The sequence below is a fragment of the Podarcis melisellensis genome, assembly GCF_964234715.1.
Source record: "Podarcis melisellensis genome assembly, chromosome: 17".
In the NCBI taxonomy this organism is placed as follows: domain Eukaryota; kingdom Metazoa; phylum Chordata; class Lepidosauria; order Squamata; family Lacertidae; genus Podarcis; species Podarcis melisellensis.
The window spans coordinates 31,590,896-31,613,369 of NC_138534.1; the positions used below are offsets into that span (position 1 = coordinate 31,590,896).

General features: G+C 44.5%; 1 protein-coding gene across 3 annotated transcripts in view; it reads right to left on the reverse strand.

The window, feature by feature from the left end:
• The window catches only part of GAK (cyclin G associated kinase), a 74,794-nt gene that overhangs the window by 29,401 nt on the left and 22,919 nt on the right, over positions 1-22,474 (reverse strand). For all 3 annotated transcript variants that reach the window (XM_081893782.1, XM_081893781.1, XM_081893780.1), the window contains exons 4-13: positions 22,318-22,432; positions 18,947-19,089; positions 17,806-17,931; positions 15,678-15,767; positions 12,478-12,613; positions 11,796-11,908; positions 10,433-10,544; positions 10,053-10,176; positions 976-1,025; positions 726-874 (exon numbers count right to left, since the gene is read on the reverse strand). In XM_081893782.1, coding sequence (XP_081749908.1) covers positions 726-874; positions 976-1,025; positions 10,053-10,176; positions 10,433-10,544; positions 11,796-11,908; positions 12,478-12,613; positions 15,678-15,767; positions 17,806-17,931; positions 18,947-19,089; positions 22,318-22,432 — 1,158 coding nt within the window. The remainder of the gene's footprint in view (positions 1-725; positions 875-975; positions 1,026-10,052; positions 10,177-10,432; positions 10,545-11,795; positions 11,909-12,477; positions 12,614-15,677; positions 15,768-17,805; positions 17,932-18,946; positions 19,090-22,317; positions 22,433-22,474) is intronic.

Sequence of the window (22,474 nt, forward strand, 5' to 3'; positions counted from 1 at the left end):
TATTATTATTATTAAAACTTATATCCTGCCTGTCAGGGGACTGCCATTGGAGCCAGAGGCGGAGGGAAGGCTCCGGAGGGATGCCGGAGAGGGTCCCAGCAGGGAGAGAGGCAGCCCATCTGCTGGGGAAGGAAATCAGCGTAACACCAGTGGAGAAGGGGGGCAGATGGGGGAATCGGAGAGGAGGCTCCAGGACTCTTCACCGGAGACCAGTGGGGAGAGCACGGGTCCTCCGCTGCCCACACCCTCCCTGCGCAGAACACTTCCGCGAAGGGAGAGTAGGAGGAGACTTGGCGTCAAAGAACCTCTTTGCTGGAAGAAGTTCAAGAAACGCCCACTGACGGATTCTGCCAGCGACTGAGACAGCCATGAGTAAAAGGCTGTCCAGACAGAAAGGGTTCAACCAGGCAACCTAGCCAGGAGTGGCGGCAACTTACGCACGAGCAACCCCCTAGAACCATTACACTGCCCTTCCTTCTGAAGGAGCCCAGGGCACTAAACACATCAATACCAAAAACATTTTTAAAGCATTCTGGAAACAGTCCAAACCATTCCAAAAATATTCTCTCATTTGTACAGGGAAGCCAAGCAGGTAGAGGACATTCTAGCAACTCTTACAGCTTCCCACATGTCAAGGAAGCACCAGGTTACGAGTTTCTACTGGAAAAGAAGAAGACATTGCAATGGCAAAAGGAACATTGGCAAAGCAGCACTGGCTTACAAACCCTATTGTGAAATCTGGAGGGTCTGTACGTTCTCGGAGACAGATTGTAGACAGCATAGCGTCCGGGATGTTTTGAGTCTAAGAACAACCGCACGTCTTCTATGTTATTTTTTATTGCAGACTCAACACCTTCTGCCGGAAAGGACATCACTGGGAAGGAAGAAGAAATAAAACGATAGCAGAGGTTCAAGCCTTTGTTTTCATAAAAGCAGCTAGAATATGCAATTTGATAAAGGATGATCTTATCATACCAGCAATTCTGGAAGTGATGTATGATAAATCCAAATCCCCCTTGGCATAACTGAAATGTAAAGAGAGGAATACTCAAGTTAAAACTACAGAATCTCTAGGCTGCTTCGAAAATGGAGTTTTCAGGATGGGAGCTACCTTACTAGGTTCTCTATGCCAGCTTCCTTGCCCTTCAAGCTGGAATACCAACACCTCCCACCCACCTTTGGAGAGTTTCTCCTACATCTGTCTCAAATCTCTGAATTATAGAAGGTATCTAAAGAATCTAGCACAGCAGAGTAAGTTAGTAAGCAGATGGCACCGTCCCATTCATGAAACTCTGTCTCCTGGGCAGAATATGAGACATATCAAACATCCTGAAACTGAATGTTTTGAATACTTAAGGCAACAGACTTACGAAAATTCTTATGGGGGCGGGCAGGGGGAGAGAGATAAGACTATTCCTAGTGATCTACATCAGATTTCCCCAACTTCATGCCCTCAAGATGTATGGGACTACAAGTCAACTCAGCTACCGGTCAACATGGCCAATAGTCAAAGATGATGGAAGTTGTAGTCCCCATGCCTGAAGGGCACTCGGATGGGCAAGACTGATCTGCATGAAAGGTTTGTGAGGTTAATATCCCATTATTCCCATGGCTACTGCAGCACTAACTTCAAGCCACAGCGGCTGTAGAAGCTTCCTTGACTTGGTGAAGTGAGCAGATACACCCTGCTCTCCTTCCCCTCCTTACTGCAATGAATAGTGGCAAACGACTGAATCATCGTTCCCACCTCCGGAGCTAACAGGGAAAGTTCATATACTATGTTGTGCAGGAGGCTCATAGGCAATATTAAAGCTCTCTGCTAGCCTTGACTCAGATATGCCCCTTGTATGGTCCTTCTGCAATCCACAGGCCAAGGAGCACATTATTGGTGCCACTGAGCCAACAGCTACAGATGTCCCGATGCTGAGGCCAAGATCCACCACCAATATGAAATTGACAAGCTGCTTCCCACCTCTCAGATCTGCTGAGTCGGTGTAGCATCTTGAGGATCTGGCAATAAGCTGAGGGGGTTAGATGTAGGAGTGTGTACATGCCTTACTAAAAAAAAAAAATCAGGACTATGCAAAGCAATACAATTTTGATGACTTCTCTCATTCTTCTACCACTTTTGGAGAGGGTTCAAACAAAATGTGATTTCTGGGGCTTTTCTAGGTTCCCACAACACTGACTCACCTAACCCAGTTTATGCTTCACTTGGCCACTAGTAACTAGTTGAGTCTATGGTTTTACACAGAGGGGAAAAGATTTAGGAAAGTCTCTACAGCAGAGCTTTAGAATCTGTGGCCCTCAAAATATTGGACTACAACTCCCATCATTCCTCACCACTGGCCTGTCTGGCTAAGGCTGTTGGGATTTGGAGTCCAACAACATCTGGAGGGCAGCAGGTTCCCTTGCCCTGCTCTATGGTTAAGCAAAAAACAAAGACGTTACTAATTCATGAGTGCACAGGACGAGCCTCCCTTAAAAGAGAGCTGAACTAAGAGAGATGGATTAGCACTTTAAGTGGAAATACACAAAATACTATTGATAAACCAGCATAAAGTTGTATCAGTCGCAAGCAAACAAGTGAAAAGAAATAAGAAGAATTGAACAGAAGCAGGTTAACCTAGGTCAGCACCACAGGTATCCTTTAGACTCCTTAGCAGAGATAAGTGTGTTTATAATTTGAAATAGAGGTTTGGCACTGTTAAATAAATATTGTGGAGGCAAAATACTACAGAGCAAGCACAACCCATGCCCACTCTCCAAACAGATAACCTTAAGATACAAAAACTTCCCACACACATTCCAGTAAGGCACAAGTTTTCTTCTTTTAACAAAAGCCATTGAAGATTGCTGGGCAGGGTGGGGGCTTGGGGGTAGGCTTCATTTTTTAAATATCCCTGTTTATGTTATGAAAACTCCCAGCAAGTAGAAAATTTGCACGTTGGGGATGGCAGTTGTAGTCTAGTCCATTCCACGATGTAGAAAGTTATGTTTGCACATATGTGTGCACACAGAGAGAGCACTTTAAAAAAATACAATTATTTCCCACCCCTTCATTTACAGTCCAGTGCGGTACAGTCCCTGGATGGAGTCCATTTGGCGGAATGTTTAGTTCGGCTGGTCAGTCCAGTCTTCTATTTCACTACTTTTTAATCAGATTTGTGTGTCTCCACTCAACAAGAAAGAATATTCCTAAACTAGAATAGGTTTATGTGTTGCCTGCTAGGTACAGACAAACCTCAGTTCCTGAATGCCGGAAACCCGGAAGAAAATGCTCCGGTTTTTTAACATTTTTCGGAACCCGAACAAGCCGTGCCTCAGTTGCTGAATGTTTCGGAAGTCGAACGTTCCCAATTCCGGATTCCAGGACGGCTTACATTCGACAACAAAGGTTTGACTGTACTGTCAGTCAATCAATCACACAGGTGCTTTTAGAAAAGGACACCAACTTTCTTTTAAGCATTCACACTTGTGGTCCAAGTCCATATGAAATCCTTTGTTGAAGTTTTATTCTCTTTAGTTCCACCACCTTGTGTGCCCTGCCCTGCAACATTTTGCTTCCATTTCTTCAACATGCACCGAAACCTGCCTTGCATATTAAGACCAGCTAAAACTTGTCTCCCAATCATTCCTTAGCTGCTATCTGGACCAGGGCCGGATTTAGGTTTGATAAGGCCCAAAGCTACTGAAAGTAATGGGGTCCTTTATATGTCTAGCTCTCCTTTCTCAACAACAAATTGTCACTGTTTTAGTGTGTTGAATATATGCTATATGTGGGGCCCATTACTTACATCATAGGAGCCTACACAACACAAAACACTGTTGCTGTATGTAGGTTTTATTTTATTTTATTTCTTTTTTATCTTATATTTTGGAAATGTATATCCAGGTTATTTTTCCTTTAATTTTTTGGGGGGTCCCCAAGAGAGTGGGGTCCTAAGCTATAGCTTGTTTAGCTTATACGTAAATCTGGCACTGAACTGGACTAAGAGATGTAGGACAGGATTCAGCTAAGTTATTGTGGTTGTGGAAAGACGTCTGCTAGCGCAGTGGGACTTTTCCCCTTGCCCCAGAGCATCCTCTACTAAACTTCTTCTGTAGTGGGGTAAGACAGCTAAAAATAATGCCAATACATTTCACATCTGGCAACCAATGTGTCCCTTTGGTTTCAGATGGGTAGACGGGTCTAAAAAGCCCGAGACACAAATTTCCATGGCCCTCTAGTGGCTATGGTGACTCATTTACCAGAAGAAATACATTCAGAGTTAACTCCGGAAGTGCATACTCAATTCTGACCAAACTAAGCCTCCTAGAGCATCAAAAGCAAAAAAGATGTAGAAATTGTTTTTAAAAACAAAACAAACAAAACCAGAAGCTCTGAAGTTATACATGTATTAAGACTATCAAAAGATACTTAAGTAGAATGAAATACGAAAGCTACAGGACAATCCCTTTATTCACATTGTTGTAGGTCTACCAATGTGTTGGGGCCAATGCATTGAACAGGATTAGCGTGTCATCTCTTATGTATAACTTGAGAGTTCAGAAACTTCTCAGTATGACATAGTTAACGTTAGCAGGTTAAGACCAGAACAATCCTGTTAGCATGCAACACAGAGAACACAGGCAATTGAGGCATATTTACCTTGGACTGCTAAGAACGTGGGCATGGATTGATGAAAGTTGAAGGAGGGAGGAAAAATGGGCAAGGAAATAAGCGTCACACGCAAAATCAAGATGCAAAATAAAAAGAGAACGAGAGAAAGCCCTCTCCAAAACAACCATCTCATAACCCTCTGAAAAACAAACCTTGCTTTCCCTCCTTAACGAATGCCTGAAGTCACATTAGGCATTTACTACTTACTAGAGGTAATGAAAACCATTAATGCTAGGAACCTAAAAAAATAAATAAAAAGAGCACCAGCCATTGCAGTTTCATTTGTTTGCATTGCTTTGAAAAGCATTTAATGGCAAGATAAGAAAATAAGGTTTGAGCTTCAAGTGATACTATACATCCAACCAATTCATATCATAACTGAAAGGAGCGTTAAGCAAGTGCAACATTGACATAGAACATAGAAACCTCATCGGGAGTCAAGGGAATGGCATTTCATTTAGCCCAAAAGAGATTTGCATGAATGTTCCTAATACCCCGCTGAGGCTGGTTAGTCATGTTGCACTTCAGTGATATGTGCCAGTTGCACAGAGACAGTGGATCTCCCAGCCTACCTATCCCCAATATCATGTTTACTTGGCACACCATCAGTCTCAAACCAGTTTGCTTCCAAGTAAACACACATATGGTTACGGTGCAAGTGGCAATTCTCACAGTTTGGAAATTATCTCATACTAACAATATGGAAACTGCAGTTTCAGAATTACAAACCTCAGGCCTTTCATCATCTACGGTGTCCCAGATTACTTAAAAAGGATTCCAAAAATTATTGTTAGCGAACCCAAAAGGCATTGGGATTTCTATTTATTCCTGTTTTTTCTTGGAAGGCATTCTGTCTGCTCTTTAGAGCAATACTGGGGGTGAGGGTGGAAGCAAGTCTGCTATTCAAAACTCCTTTCAGCGCCATGTTACAAAGAAAGAGCAACAAGCAAACACCAGCTACAAGACCCCTTTCGAAGTGTGGAGCTCATGCATAGTTCTTCAGATCTGGGCCTCAGTAGAGATGAAATATATTTTGGCTAAAAAGATATGAGCTGCAATGTACTATGTTGTTGTAACCTGCCCAGGTGCCTTGTGGTGAAGGGATGTGTGTTAAGAAAGCCAATATAAAAGGATAAATAAACCTTTACGCTGCTCATGCAAATTATTTCTTTGGGGAGCAAGCAGGTATCTACCGTATTTTTTGCTCTATAAGACTCACTTTTTCCCTCCTAAAAAGCAAGGGGAAATGTGTGTGCGTCTTACGGAGCGAATGCATGCTGCACAGCTATCCCAGAAGCCAGAACAGCAAGAGGGATTGCTGCTTTCACTGCGCAGCGATCCCTCTTGCTGTTCTGGCTTCTGAGATTCAGAATATTTTTTTTCTTGTATTTCTCCTCCAAAAACTAGGTGGTCTGGTGTGTCTTGTGGTCTGGTGTGTCTTATAGAGCGAAAAATACGGTATCTATAAGTTTAATATGGCATCAGTTTTAACAGCAAGAACATAAAATTCATACCAAACCCTTTGCTTTGGTTTTATAGATTACCACAATAGCTCACCATTTTGCAGTGGGAAAATGCAGTTTTTTACTATTTACGTTCGTAACATGTACATACAAGAGCCTTTGATTTATTGCACAGCATGATTTCAGCACGGAGGATACTAGCAATACGGCTTGGCTCATTAAGAACTAACCAAGCACCAATTCTGTATTGGGGTTTTGCTTTCGGTTTGGGTTTCTTCGACTCAGGTGCTATACAATTCTCCCTACTGTCACTAACCAGTTCCCCACGGTCAAGTCCATCCACACCTGGGCCCTCAAAAGACCTTTACTGAAGTGTCAGCTTTTTCACCTTGCCCAGGAAAGGCCCTGCTTGAAAGAGACGGTTCCAGTCCATCCCAAAGGGGTTTCTCTCTGGCAGAAGACAGCGGCTAGCATTCGAGCGCCACACTTGGGAGAGAGCAGAAAGATGGGAGGAGGGCCGGCTGATCTACCCTTGGGCCTATGAGGCCTCTGCCCTTGGGTAACCAACAAAAACTGCATCATGAAAAAGGTGAATGGAAGATGGCTTACCATTGGTTACCTTAACCTTGAGGTCATAATCACTCCACAGTAATAAGTCTCAAGCCTCTCTATAAGTTTAATGTACCGTATTTTTCCGTGTATAAGACCAGGGCTTTTTTACCAAAAAATTAGGTTTAAAATTGGGGCTCGTCCATAGCTGTCAACTTTCAGATTTGAAAATAAGGGATCAGCAGCCTCACCTGTCCCGGGGACAGTCTACGGGGTATCTAACAATCTGGGATAGCAGCGGGAAGCAGCGGGAAACGCCGCTGGAATAAGGGAATTTCCCACAAAAAAGGGAAGGTTGACAGCTAGGGACTCATCTTATACACAGGTAGTGCTGAGGGGTGTTTTCTTAATTTGGAATCCCCAAGAATATACATGGGGCGTCTTATACACAGAAAAACACGGTACTTATTAGCTAAGTGCCTTATGACAAGGACTTTCCCTCTCCATAGTCTCTGTCTACAGAGGCTCAGCTGATGGGTGCCAGGGGCAAGAGGAATGCCCTACCCCCAAAATCAACATTTTCTGCCAGTTCTCCCATGTTGCCATAGAAGTACATGTAGGTACAGTACTGTGGGGAATCCATGCTATAAATAACCATTCAGCCATGGAGGAGCATTTTTTGGTAGCGCCTGGGGTGGGGTGGGCACATGCGGTGCACCATGAGGGTGGGGCATGCCACTGGAGTGACCCCCCACCCACTGGAGCTAAGCAGGGCTGCACTGCTCCACTTGCCCAGCTGTGCAGTGTGGAGCCCAGACAACCGATTCGGGCCGACATCGCCCTGGGAGCCCAGCACCGCTTTCTGAGACTTGCAAAAGTGGCACAGGGTTGGCAGGATGCATGCCTATTGCGTCCTTCTCAAGCCACCCTCCAGCTGGAGAGTGGCATGAAAAGGACACAACAGCTCATGCGCCTCTCCAAAAACAGTGCCTGGGGCAATGTGCCCCCCTCCCCCTATGCTGTGCCTCTGCATTCAGCTGGGAAATTGTGCCCCCAAACCCCACTGATGCCTTCCAGCTGCAGTGGCTGCCGATCATCTGAACAGGAAAGGTAAATAAAGGCTGGAGAACCCAGAACACAAACACACTGCCGACACCCAGAACTGCACTGTGATTATAGACACAACCTTCACCATGAGGCACCCATGTTGAAAGAGTTCCACTGGGTACTGGTAAACTTCCGTGCATGATTAACTATACCAATTCTTATATTTAAAACTGCAGGGAAGAAAGGTGTTGGAGAATCCCTTCTACTAACCTTGAGGCTCTTCAGATATTTGGAAACACAACTCCCAGCATCCCTGAACATGGGCCATGCTGGCTGAGGTTGAGGGTAGCTGTAGTCTGGCATCGCCAGGAGGGCACCAGAGGATGGGTTAGGCTGGCTTATATTCGGGGGGGGGGCGCACTCTTGAGTTCCTCAGCTGTCTCAAAGCTCGACTGGCAGCTTCCAGTAGCAAGAATTTTCCTATGGTAGCCCCATGCTTGTGTGCTCCCTCTCTCCCCACCCCCACCCCAAAAAGTAGCTAATCTGTTCCATATTTTTAGTTTGTAGGGACCGGTTCCTACCTTTTTTTATTCCAGGTAGTCTTTGAATGAGCTGGCAATCACATGTTAAATGCCAGGTTTACTGTTGATCCTTATGGGTTTAAAGGTAAAGGGACCCCTGACCATTAGGTCCAGTCGTGGCCGACTCTGGGGTTGCGGTGCTCATCTCGCTTCACTGGCCAAGGGAGCCGGTGTACGGCTTCCGGGTCATGTGGCCAGCATGACTAAGCCGCTTCTTGCAAACCAGAGCAGCGCACGGAAACGCCATTTACCTTCCCGCCAGAGCGGTACCTATTTATCTACTTGCACTGTGTACTTTCAAACTGCTAGGTTGGCAGGAGCCAGGACTGAGCAACGGGAGCTCACCATGTCGTGGGGATTCGAACTGCTGACCTTCTGATCGGCAAGTCCTAGGCTCTATGGTTTAACCCACAGAGCTGTACTATTCTTTGCATTTATAATAAGTTCATGTTTTACTTAAACAAACAAACCATACATATGTTAAGCACCATGTTTTTCCTTTTTTTGCACCACAAATTGAAGTATGGCAGTCACAAGAGACAGGGCCTTTTCAGTGGTAGCCCTGTCCCTGGGACATTCCACCCAGCTTTGTGTCTGGCTGTGAACTTGAGTCTTTAAAGACTTCACTATTCCAATCTGCTTTTAAAATGAATGAACTTGCTGATTCTAATTACTGCACTTTATTTATGGGCTACATTTTACAATTACTGTTTTAGGTTTTAAATAGTTACGTTTTTAATTGTGAGGCGCCCCTTTTTGGCCCTGAAAGGCAATATAAAAACAGCTAAATAAACAAGCTAATTTGGAACATCCAATAATATTTGGAGCTTGCCAGGCTCGGCAGATGGGGATTTCTGTGCCTTTCACAAGTTTATTTTTACAGGTGGGGGAGTGAAGCCAATCAGAAACTGCTATGCTTCAAATGTTCCTTCTAAACATTCAGCTACTGGGATATTACATATTTCTTAACCTATCCTGGCTAGGATCCCACGTTGCCACTTGCTTTTAGCAGGTGGTCTGTAGACCAGATGGCATGGAATTGCAGAGCCAAGTTGCACTGCATGGAACAGAAGGTTAGGAGTCAAACCAGAAACCTTGCTGCTGAGCAGGGCAGCAGACCTTATGCTCACTATTGCATCTAGCTCTGTCCTGAACTTGTGTGGTTGTGTCAGTACAATATTCTCAGTACGAGAGCTCGAACCTCTCCAATAATGTAACATTTGCAGTATAAACCAGGTTAGGGATTTGTTTTTTAAAGCAGCTTTTTCTAGTGATGTACACAACTTTGCACACATACAATGCCTCTTCCAGTCGTACCTTGGATCCCAAACACTTTGTGAGTCGAAAGTTTTGGCTCCCGAACGCCACAAACCCGGAAGTGAGTGTTCCAGTTTGCGAACGTTCTTTGGAACCCTAATGTCCACCGTGGCTTCTGATTGGCTGCAGGAGCTTCCTGCAGCCAACTGGAAGCCACGCCTTGGTTTCCAAATGTTTTGGAAGTTCCAAAACCACATAACCACAATATATTGAATCAGGATAGTGCCCAAAATAGAGATTCATCCGCTGATCCTATCATAACCCACCCCTTCCTGCTTTTTCACAAGTTTTGGAGAAGGCCATCTCTTTTTAAAAACCACATGTGGGGGCGGGAAAGACACAGTACATAAAATACCCAATGCACTGAGGGAGAGGTGAATTATGTTTGTGGATCTGCATTCCCTTTATCAGCACAGTTACAGTTCTACTTACTTGGCCACAGACTGAATAACTTTCGAAGATGTGTCCTTGATATTTGTGAGAAACCTCTCCGTCCCGCCCCTAAGAATATCAAAGAATCCGCTGTAAGTCTGGTCACATTCGGCTACCGTCAGACCTAAGAGCCAAGGGCACAGAAAAGTAACTGAGCACCATTTCAGTCTATTAGCTTCAGCGTCAAACAATTTGGTGGTACACTTAAACTCTCTCCAATATTTTTGGATTTCTTTAGAAAGGCTTAGTCCCATTATTAAACAAATGGTCGGAAAAGAAATTGCCAAGAAGTACAACCAGACATGGTACTGGGAGATCTCACATATTTTGAAGCTCTGATTACAAAAAGGGGGGGGAGGGGGGAATATTTGGGAATATACCTGCATTGTACATGTTGTTGAGCTGCCCTGCTGGCTTTGAGTTCTGTGTTACTACAGCTGAAGATGTCCTAGGCAAAGCGTTATTTCCATAGCCTCCATTTTGTTCAAGGAGCTGGAAAGAAAAGCAGTCATTTCCAGAATTAGTACTTTGATCTCTTTCAAACACCCACCCCACCAAAGGGTACAAGCAATACAGAGCATCTTAAAGCCACTTGCCAGGTGGGATCCACAAACAAATTGTATCCTGGCCATAAAATGGGTTCCGCCACTATTCTCTATTTTATTCATTTGAGTTTTTCATCTAATGAAGTTGGCAGAAAAATTAATTGAGGTGAAAAAAAAAGAAATCTTTATACGAAGGTCAATTAAGTACGAAGGAGGATAATGCTCCTTTACTCTGGAAGAGGATATGTCAGCACATACCACTTCCCACAGCACTGCATGACAAGCTATACTTGCCAAGATAGCTCATCAAAGCTAGAGAAAAGTCAATATATACAGTACAGTCATAGCTCAGGTTAAATATGCTTCAGGTTGAGCGTTTCAAGTATGCTCCATGGCGACCCGGAAATAACGGAGTGAGTGGTATGTGTGTGTATTTTAATTAAAGAGGGTCCCATAACACAGCACAGTGGTCAGAGGAGAGTTCAGGTCCAAAAAGGCTGAAGACTGCAGCTCAAGCTCTTACTCTACACCAGCAAAGTCCTTGTTTCAACTCTGCCCTCCAAAAGCAATCTCGCTAGGTAGCTTTAGGCAAACTATCACCCTCTCAATTTCCTATCGGCCCAACCTCATATTGCTTCTTCTGCAATACAGAGATAGAACTGATCTACTTTACAAGACGGATGCAAATGTCACATTGTATGTGAAGCACCAAATGCGTTTGGTAGATTGTGGGAAGGGAATGTTGCAAAGTTTGATCAGCACTTATATTTCAAGCAGTCCTGAAATAATAAAAAAGATTATTCATGTGCAAATGCCAAGATGACTAGAAATGAAGCAGATCTTGCTCTCTACCAGCCTCCCCCCAAACTCATGCCCACCAACAGCCTCCATTAGTCTCAGTCTCCATAGCCAATGGGCCATGGATGATGGGAATTGTAGTCCAAAATGCTGAGGGGGACCAGGTTGGGGTTTCTCTATACCTGCTACTCCTTCCCCTTATTCCCTGACTTCTGAGATCAGAGTCAGGAGGATGGGAAACAGAACAGAATTTATTTGACAACATTGCTTTTGGAAGAATTGTACGAAACACGCCAATCTATTTGCCTTATTCCAACATTGGCGCATCTTCAACGGGCAATTTGGAGTTTCAGTGCAGAGGACCCCAAACCATAAGACTTTGCTCAACAGCTCCAATTACCTCTGTGATAGGAGACTTTGGGTTCACATTTCTAGCAGCTGCAATCTCCTGCAATTGATTCACAAGCTCCGTGATAGACAGCCTCTCTTCCGGATTCACTTTCAGACTCGATCCTAATAAAATGACACAACAGATGATTGAAACAGGGGTTTAATCTGCAGATCTCAAAGATAAATTTCTGGTTTCCCCTGGCCTAAGATTTCTATCCTGCCAGTCATCCAAAGAGACTTTCAACATGGGTAAAAGACCTGGCTAACGAATATTTGCATAACTTCAGTTATACCACAAGATGTGGCTTTAATTGTTTCAGTGATCAAGGGCTTCGAACTGTGAATAGCTGAGAATTCTCTGATCACTGGCCATGCTGGCGTGAGCTGATGGAAGTTGTAGTACACATCATCTGGTGGGCCATAAATCCCCTATCTGTGCACTGGAATAAAATCAACACTACACTCAAATAATAAAAAAGATGGAACACTGCCATTTCTAATTTCTTATATTCATGGATTTTCTCTTCAACCTGCATGTATACTGTCATTTCCCATTAGTTACATGAAGAGAAACTATTTTTAAAAAAATATAGGTGCATTTTTGCAAAGGAAACAAATAAAAAGAACCTTAAATCCATACAAAACTATCAATTCATTCCCAAGTGAATTTAGCATTACAGTCTTAAACTTACGAATGAGATCATGAAACACTGTGTATCTTGTGTCATTCTGAGGAATTGAATATTTTCCATTGACTATTCGAAGCTTAGCTCCATCTTCGAATGGATGTTGCCTGAAGCACAACAGATAGAGGATACAACCCAATGCCTGCAGGGGAAGAATGCAGAAGTTAACAAAAATAAATAAATAAATAAACTCCCCAAATTCCTAAATAGTTAAGTTGTTCAAGCTTATTTCGTTTCATCCAATAGCCTATGGTATTCAATTACTTCAGAGCAGACTACAGCATTGGATGATCTGCTGCAGCCATAATGAGTGCTAACCGCAGTTTGTTGCCTTAATCCTGGCTAAAATCCCACATGAAACCATGGCTTGACTTCCCAGATTGAGCCCTGCCAATGAACCTTGGCTGCCATCCCAAGTTTGTATCTTGACCACAAGACAACAGAGGGTGGCAACACGAGAACGGGCCTTTCCAATGGTGGCTCCTGCTCTCTCTTTAGGCGCCAGGCAAAAACATGCCTTTTTCAATCAGGCCTTTCACCATCTATGGCCTATTTGTGTGGCTGAGATGTTTTAATGTAGTTCATTAAAAATATATATATACTGGTTATAATGGGCGTATGTCTTTGTTTTTTGCTTAAAATACTGAAAGCCGCTTTGAGCTGCAGCGGCAAAAAAAGCGACCAATAAATTTAATAAATAATTGTAACACTTCAGCAGTTCCCACATCCTGCTCTCTAACCCATGAATCTTAATCTGCTTTCTCAGAGATGATGAGGACAGGAAATGCAGGCGATCATGTCAAAACTGAGAAAGATGTGCATATAAGCACTGAATCGATTTCTCATCAAGTACAGTGGTACCTCAGGTTAAGTACTTAATTCGTTCCAGAGGTCCATTTTTAACCTGAAACTGTACTTAACCTGAAGCACCACTTTAGCTAATGGGGCCTCCCACTGCTGCTGCGCCACCGGAGCACGATTTCTGTTCTCATCCTGAAGCAAAGTTCTTAACTTGAAGCACTATTTCTGGGTTAGCAGAGTCTGTAACCAGAAGCGTCTGTAACCTGAAGCGTCTGTAACCTGAGGTACCAGTGTACAGAAGTTTGGTAAGCTTGACACCCAGCAGAGCAATACAGAACACTCTGCTTGCCCATCAGTTCTATGTATTCTCCTGCTGCTTTCACCACCCTATATGGAGTCAAACTATTGGTCCATCTAACTCAGTATCGTCTACACTGAGTGGCAGCGACTCATCAGGCTTTCACACAGCACTTTTTCCCAGCACCACTTGGGAATCACTAGGTACTGAACCTGGGACTTTATTGCATTCACAACAGATGCTCTACAAACTGAGCTACTGTCCTTCCCCACAAACTGATCCTGAGTGCCTCAGGACAAGATCTGTACTGCTCATGCTCCCATGTATTCACAATGTAAAAGGTAATGGTAAAGGACCCCTAGACGGTTAAGTCCAGTCAAAGGTGACTATGGGGTTGCGGTGCTCATCTTGCTTTCAGGCCAAGGGAGCCGGCGTTTGTCCACAGACAGCTTTCCAGGTCTTGTGGCCAGCATGACTAAACCGCTTCTGGCGCAACGGGACACCATGACAGAAGCCAGAGCACACGGAAACTGCCACAGCAGTAACCATCTTCAGTGGTACCTCAGGTTACATACGCTTCAGGTTACATACGCTTCAGGTTACAGACTCCGCTAACCCAGAAATGGTGCTTCAGGTTAAGAACTTTGCTTCAGGATAGGAACAGAAAACGTGCTCCGGCGGCACGGCAGCAGCAGGAGGCCCCATTAGCTAAAGTGGTGCTTCAGGTTAAGAACAGTTTCAGGTTAAGAACAAACCTCTGGAATGAATTAAGTACTTAACCCAAGGTACCACTGTACTTGCACGGGCATGCTTTTGAACTGTTAGTTGGCAGGAGCTGGGGCAGAGCAACAGGAGATCACCCCATCACAGGGATTCAAACCGCCGACCTTCTGATCGGCAAGCCCAAGAGGCTCAGTGGTTTAGACCACAGCACCACCCGCATCCCTACAATGTATTCACAATGTATTCACCAGTAAAACTGGAACATTGTCTGCTGTTCACTGCATTGTGCTTAAGGCATTCCTATCAGTACATTCTATCAAATCCGTCAACAAGAGAATTATTCTCTCTCCCGCCTCTCCCTCTTCCTTCCCAGCTTCAATTAGAAAAACGGAGAGTATAGCCAGAAATTACTTCCAAATACCTCTTTTCTTTTAGCTGTACTTCCTTAGAAACTGCACTGGCTCCCCCTAATCACTTACATAAAAATGCAAGCCTCCTATCCCTGTTTGGCTTGAACATTCCCAATGTTCTTGAAAAATCTGTGCGCTTGCTTATATATCTCTTTTCCTCCAGTTCCTTGTGTTGCATTGTCCTTGTAAATTTCCACATGATTTGGCACAGTCTTGTCTATTTTTAATTCAATGCACAGTGTTTGGTAGCTTAAAGCACTTCAGGTTGCTTCCAATGTCAGGGCAGTCCAACCGAAGAAACTAAATGGACAAGGTTAACCTAGGTCCATTGATTTCAAGGGCTTTACGCTATTGGGTCTGATTTGGTGAAAGTGTTAATAGTGAACTCACCCATTCCTAATAAAGGAGTGAGAGGTTTTCATGACTATGACACTAGCCAACAGAGAAAGAGGTAACAGCACACACTCCATTGGCTCACCTGAGAAATTCTAAATGCCTTTGGCTCCTTTTCCTGAATTGTTTGTTTAAGGTGGTCACATTTTAAGAACTATGTAAGCTTGCCTGTTTTCCTCTTCCTTCTCTATTCCTTTTCCTTGTGTGCTGTGTGCTTTATTAGACTGAAAACCTGTGGGCAAGGACTGCCTTGTTTTTAAATCTGTACGGTGCTTAGTGAAATGTTAGGTGCTTTAGGACTGATAAATAATATTTAACCAAAGGAAAGAGTATCAGGAGCAAAAGGTGTTTTGTTTTGTTTTGTTTGTTTATTTATTATATGTGTTAAGTCGCTACCACATTTCTGAAGTTTTAACGACTGTATTGCAGCGGTGTTATTGTGTATGTTTTATTGGTTTACTGTGAACCACCTTGGGATGAAATGGAGGGGTAGAAATTCCCTAAACAAATACAAAATCCAGAAAATATTCAGAAATAAGGTATCACACAAGGTCCAATCTACGTATAAAGAAAATGCTTACCCAAATATCTTGTTTTTCATCAATTGGAAAGTTTGAATATAGATCTATTATTTCAGGAGTCCTATACATTGGTGTTGTATTCCTTGTGATCTGTAGACACACAAAATAAAAAGGCCGCCTCAGCAGAGGGTCAGAAACAAAATAAAATTTAAAAGGAACCCCAAGCACAAAATGCTTTGGTTTTCATCAAAACAACCTGTATGCCAAATTTGGGTTTCTGTAACTCCTGCAGCAGCAACCAATAAAAAGAAACAAAATGCTTTCTTGCCTTTGTGGCATGCAAATCAAGATTAACACTCAGGAAATCAAGGTGAAGGTCAATTCTTGTTTCTAAGTACAGTACAGTATTAGTAGTCTGTTAGATGTCAGGTAAGGGACCCCTGGATGGTTAAGTCTAGTCAAAGGCGATTATGGGTTGTGGCACTCATCTCACTTTCAGGCCAAGGAAGCTGGCGTTTGTCTCCGGGTCCTGTGGCCAGCATGACGAAACCGCTTCTGGCGCAACCGAACACCGTGATGGAAACCAGAGCGCACTGAAACGCCATTTACCTTCCCACCACAGCGGTACCTATTTATCCACTTGCACTGGTGTGCTTTCAAATTGCTAGGTTGGCTAGGACGCAGAAGGTACTGTGGTCTAAACCACTGAGCCACTGGGCTTGCCAATCAGAAGGTCGATGGTTCAAATCCCTGCAAGAGGGTGAGCTCCCATTGCTCTGTACCAGCTCCTGCCAACCTAGTCTGTTAGACTGGATATATATGTAGATAGCAATATCCTCCTCTTACAAGCCATGGGATGCGGCAGGGAACTCTCAAAGAAGAGGGATCTTCTTTGATCTGTTTCTTGGTTATTTATTCATTTATTAAATGCATTTATATACCACTCAATACAGTATTTAAAAAACCTGTAAGCAGCATTATGCTGTTCCAGGAATGATTTCAGATGCCTGTAGCAAATGGGCCACCCTTTTGAGAGTTCCCCACCACCACCACTCATGGTTTACAACCTGATGACCCTGTGACCAGCAAATCTGCAATCCTCCTGTTCCCACATGGCCAGCCGACTGACCACTGCAAACTCCTTCATGTAGCACTGCCTTAAAAGCTATCATGAAGTTCCAGCAAAATATAGTGGCCCCTAGTGACTAGGAAAGGGCACTGCAGCATCCTAGATCATGGCTCCCTGATTTTTCTAAGACTAAAGGTAAAGGTCAAGGGACCCCTGACCATTAGGTCCAGTCGTGACCGACTCTGGGGTTGTGGCGCTCATCTCACTTTATTGGCCAAGGGAGCCGGCGTACAGCTTCTGGGTCATGTGGCCAGCATGACTAAGCCGCTTCTGGCAAACCAGAGCAGCGCACGGAAACGCCGTTTACCTTCCCGCTGGAGTGGTACCTATTTATCTACTTGCACTTTGATGTGCTTTCGAACTGCTAGGTTGGCAGGAGCAGGGACCGAGCAACGGGAGCTCACCCCATCACGGGGATTCGAACCGCCGATCTTTCGATTGGCAAATCCTTGGCGCTGTGGTTTAACCCACAGCGCCACCCGCGTCCCTCTTCTAAGACTGCTGCTCCCTAAATTCAGGTTCCTGTTGCTATTCTACCAGCCCTTGCCAAAAGTGTTCCAGGTTCTCTGAAAAGCAGCTCTCAGAAGTAATGTTATACAAATCAGGGCGACACAGGCAGCTTGGCTCAGAATTCATTTTGGAAACCGAATGCAGAACTTTTGGACACGACTTTTACGTTATCTGAACGAAATATATTCAGCCTTAACTAACAGAGAAGACCGAAGTACCCAAGAGATGTAGTATTTGTGCTGTGGTTCGGAGAGAAAAGGACACTTTATGTGGTGCTTCTTAGCAGACAGCACAATCTAATGCAGTGGGGCTTATTCCCAGGTTAAATGTGTACAGGCTTGCAGCCATACACAGCTGAAGGCTACTATTTTATTACAGCAGTAGTTTAAGAATGTCTTGTATAGGACCAGGAAAAGAATGCCCCACCCCCCAAATACCATTTCCAAGTGATTTCCACTGCGACAGAATTTGATCTAATGGATTTAAGGGATACCAAAAAGCCTAGAGTTACAAAACGTTGAAAATAAATCAGAGTATCGGGTTTCTCACCTCCTCTTCAACCGCTGCTCTTTTCTGTGCGGACCAGTTGTAGTCAGGATAATGTGCTATGGTTGTTGCACTGCCAAAGTCACACAGTTTAATTGTTCCTTGGTTACTCATCAGCATATTTTCTATCTGTACAGACAATCAAGTGGGGAGTTTAAGGGTGCACATTCAGCAGACACACTTACATTTATATTAAAAAAGGCAACTTTTCATGCATATATCCTCCATGTTCACAGCATCAAAGCGCACAAGATTTATCAATTCTGTACTGGCTGCACTGTTCACACTCCCTAATACGTGTGTTTATTTTAGAAGAGGCCTTCCCTCTGGAGAGCAGCGAACGCTGCTTCTTAGATTAGCCTAATGGAATAAAGTACAACGAAAGATGCGATAAACATCATGTAGCTATCAATATTTCCCAGACTACTTTTAATTAGGAATTGCACTACAAGAATGTTTCCATATGGCTGGCTGTATGAACCAGCCCCAAGAGATCTAAAATGTAGTGACTGTTATAAAAGCATTCTATGAACCATTTGGTTTGGACTTCCATATGTGCCTGCCGCTAAGCTTGCGACTAACTTAGTGTGTGGGCTGCGTACATGTACGACCAATCCTTAACATCCTCCCACCTCTTTATTCTCAGCCAATATAATTTAGTAGCATGTTTTTGCCAACCAGGCGGAGGGCCTTCTCGGTAGTGGCACCCGCCCTGTGGAATGCCCTCCCATCAGATGCTAAGGAAATGGACAACTCTCTGACTTTTAGAAAACATCTGAAGACAACCCTCTATTGGGAGGTTTTTAATATTTGAGGTTTTACTATGTTTTTATACGCTGTAAGCCGCCAAGAGTGGCTGGAGAAACCCACCCAGATGGGTGGCGTATAACTAATAACTTTATTACCACTATTATTACTATTATTATTATCCGATGCAATACTTTTCTATTTACTACATGACAAACTCAAAACACACTCAGTCTAAATATTATAAACTGCTTTTTGGTTCATTCGTTTTCTACCCTCAAGCAGTATATAAATTTTATGATAAGATGAAATAACTTGCTACTAGCTGCTGCTCCGGATTCATAACAAACTCCTCCTTTGCATAAATCAGCCGTTCAGCTTGTTTCGGATTCTGTACCTTTAAATCTCTATGAATAATAGGAGGTTTCTGCTTATGCATGTGTTGCACTGCACGGCAGGTCTGATAAAAGATCTTCAACACCGTGTCACAGGAGAGGGGCCCTTTGGATTCAGCTTTCCTCAGGAATTCCACCACTTGCCCTGCGGACGAAAAATTCATAAAACTCTGAGAGGGGAATACGAGGGCCTCCTAAGAACTCTCAGCACCCCTTAACAAAGGGGAGTTATACACTACCAATTTAGGGAAGCCATGGCTGTTTAAAGTGGGATAATAACACTTTAAACATGCAGATGTGGCGCCACACACACAAACCAAGCAAGGAAGGAAGGAAGGAAGCAAACAACATGGCTTCTTCTATATTTGAGTGAGAATTTGGCCCCCACCCCAGACCAGAAAGGGTAAAGCCCACCCTACTTGCCAATTAATTTCCTTCCTTAGTTCTTCCTTTCTTGTGAGTGAACACACCACAAAATGGGGGTCCAAGTCTCAACCCTCAAACGTCTGCCATCTCAAACCAGAATGAGATGGGCGGCCATCTTGCCCCGTTATTAGCCCACAAACAGCAAACCTCTCATGCCCTCCTACACAATATTAGATTGCTAAGCAAATCTTCCTGTCCTGTTCCTAAGCAGTAGCTCCTGCACATATAAAACAAGGAACTCCAGCGTATGTGAAATGTTAATTCCCCAGCCCTCAATTCTCAAACCATGGCCAAGATCCAAGGGCAGCAGGAGGGGGGGTGGAGGAGTGAGCAAAAGCAAATACTGGGCCCTGTCAGTCTCAGCTGCCTGCAGTTCTCACTGCAAGAAGAAAAGGCTGACTAACTTCAAATGCAAAACATCTACTAGCTCTGGATACAGACCAAAGGGGAAAGCCATAAAAAACCCTCTTCCAAGTGTTTCTTCTCTTCCAACTTGGCACAAGGACAAAGGAGCCATCGTGTCTGTGTGACCTGCACGGCAGGGTGCCCTTCAGTCTCGGTCACACCAATTAATTAGAGAGCAAATTTTAATCGGCAATTAAAGCTGTGATTAAAGCTCACAGTCCTAATTAATATCCGTCTGGGGGGGGGGGAGAGAAGGGGGGAAAAGAATAACTGTGTGGGAGGAAAGAAGAGCCAGTCATTTCTACGTCAATTTAAAATGGCTTTCCCAATGTGGTTTTCAATAAACAAGAAGGTTATGAGAGAGGGGTAAGGGGAGACCGATGCATGGATTGCTTCCATGTAAGGCACACAAGCGAACATTGGATATTCCTTTTTTTATTAAAAAAGGGGAGGGGGACAACCACTTTGTAAAGTAAAGGACCCCATGATGGTTAAGTCCAGTCAAGGGTGACTATGGGGTTGTGGTGCTCATCCCACTTTCAGGCCGAGCGAGCCGGCGTTTGCTCACAGACAGCTTTCTGGGTCATGTGGCCAGCATGACTAAACAGCTTCTGGCACAACAGGATACTGTGACGAGTGCCAGAGCTCACAGAAACACTGTTGACATTCCCGCCTATTTATCTACTTGCACTGGCATGCTTTCAAACTGCTAGGTTGGCAGGAGCTGGGACAGGGCAACAGGAGTTCACTCTTTCACGAGGATTCGAACTGCTGACCTTCTGATCGGCAAGCCCAAGAGGCTCAGTGGTTTAGACCACAGCGCCACCTGCATCCAAACCACCTTGTGTTGCATGCTAGTGTCTGTATAAGAAGGCCAACGAGCAAGCTTCACTTTGTATATAGGGCAGTGAGCAGCTGGAGACCCAACATTAGGAAACACTGGTATAGGGGCTCTGCATAATCGGGACTCCTGGTTGTGTGGGTGCCATAGCTGTCAACTTACAGATTTGAAAATAAGGGGCCGGCAGCCTTGAAAATAAGGGATCAGCAGCCAAAATAAGGGATTTTCCGAGGGACACAGGTATGTTCGCCTTCTGAGCCCCTCCGAGCCAAAGGCAGAAAGCCCAGCCAGAAGCCAAACAAAGCCTCAAGTGGTGGTTCCCACAGCGCAGCAACCCGGCAAAGGGGATGCAGCAAGGAAAACCACCGTCACCTCTCTGCTGGGAAGCGCTGAGCAACAGCGCGTCCCCAGGCAACGCGGCCGATTTGATCGGCACAAGGCATGCAAGCTCCCCACCCCAGTCATTCTTAGACTCCTTATTGGGTGAGCAACGCAGCCAAGCAACACAGTTGGAGCCTCCCTCCTCCCTGGCCGGCAGGGAGGGAGGGAGAGGAGCTGCTTCCTTTGAAACCCGGGAAATTTAAGGGACATCATCAATAAGGGACAGCAGCGGGACACGGCGCTGGAATAAGGGAGTTTCCCGCCAAATAAGGGACGGTTAACAGCTTTGGTTGGTGCCTAGCTCAGAAGGAGCACCTGTAAATGAGGGGGAGCGCACAACTTGGCTTTAGACAAACACATGCAACACATGGTTGTTAAAAAAGAAGACCTGACATCAGGCACAGGGCAAATGCAGAGCTGGGGGCCTGAGCCTGTACTCTAAGAACCCCCAGCATAGAACAACATATCCATAGATGCGAGAGTGACTTGAGAAGTAGCTTGCCGGGCTGGGAAGAGCCGCTGTGCTAGCTTTCAGGCAGGTGGGTCACATTTGCTTTACCAAGAGGTGATGCGGCCCAGACGTCAGTGCAGTGTGAACACACCAGAAAGAGCACTGGATTGGCTCTGCCCGTGCATCTGCACCGCACCAACCATCCTGCCCCTCTCCCTCCCGGAAGCAACAACGGAAAGGTCCAGCTTCTGGGAAGCTAGCGTAGCGTCTCCACCCTACCTGGTGGACAAGATCTGTGACACTGGCTGGAAGTGGCAACCCCTTTGTGACAAGAAAACAGCCTTAATCTGATTTAATAGATAGAAGACAGGGGGCAGTAAAAGGGGAGAAGCAACAACTCCATGGAAAACAAGGTGGGAAGTCAACGAAATCAAGAGAAAAGACAAAACTGTATTTTGATTGTGTATGTTAAAAATGTTGAAACTTGGTAAAATATAATTGAAAAAGAAAACAGCCTTATTTTACTGGACATGAGCCCAGTAGCCATAGCAAGGAGTTCCATGAAGGAATAGAGTGCTCCATCCCTTCTCACCATCCAGCACCAAAACCAAAGTAGGCTGCCAGGAGGCATAGAAATGTGTCTGGTATAGAAATATACTACCAAAGGTCTCTTGTTCCTCCTCTGCCAAGACCCCAGCTGGCCACTAGAGGTTTTTGCTGACTAAGTAAAATTGGTCAGCTTATCTACAAAGCTGGAAGGATGTTTTGACCAGCCTCACCACAGTCATCTCTGAAGGAAGGACCGGCTTGGCTGAACTGCTAGATTAGTCCACCAAACAATAAAGAGCCCACATAAATTATCATTTTACCTCTGCAAAGCTCGGTTAGCAGAAGAAACTCCCCTTGCCCAGTATCAGATTCCTCTTTTCCAATCGATGCAGCAGAGCAGAACTGGACAACGTTCGGGTGACCAGATAGCTTTTTCTAGAGGATATCATCTGTTAAAGTTTCAAAGATTGCTAGATT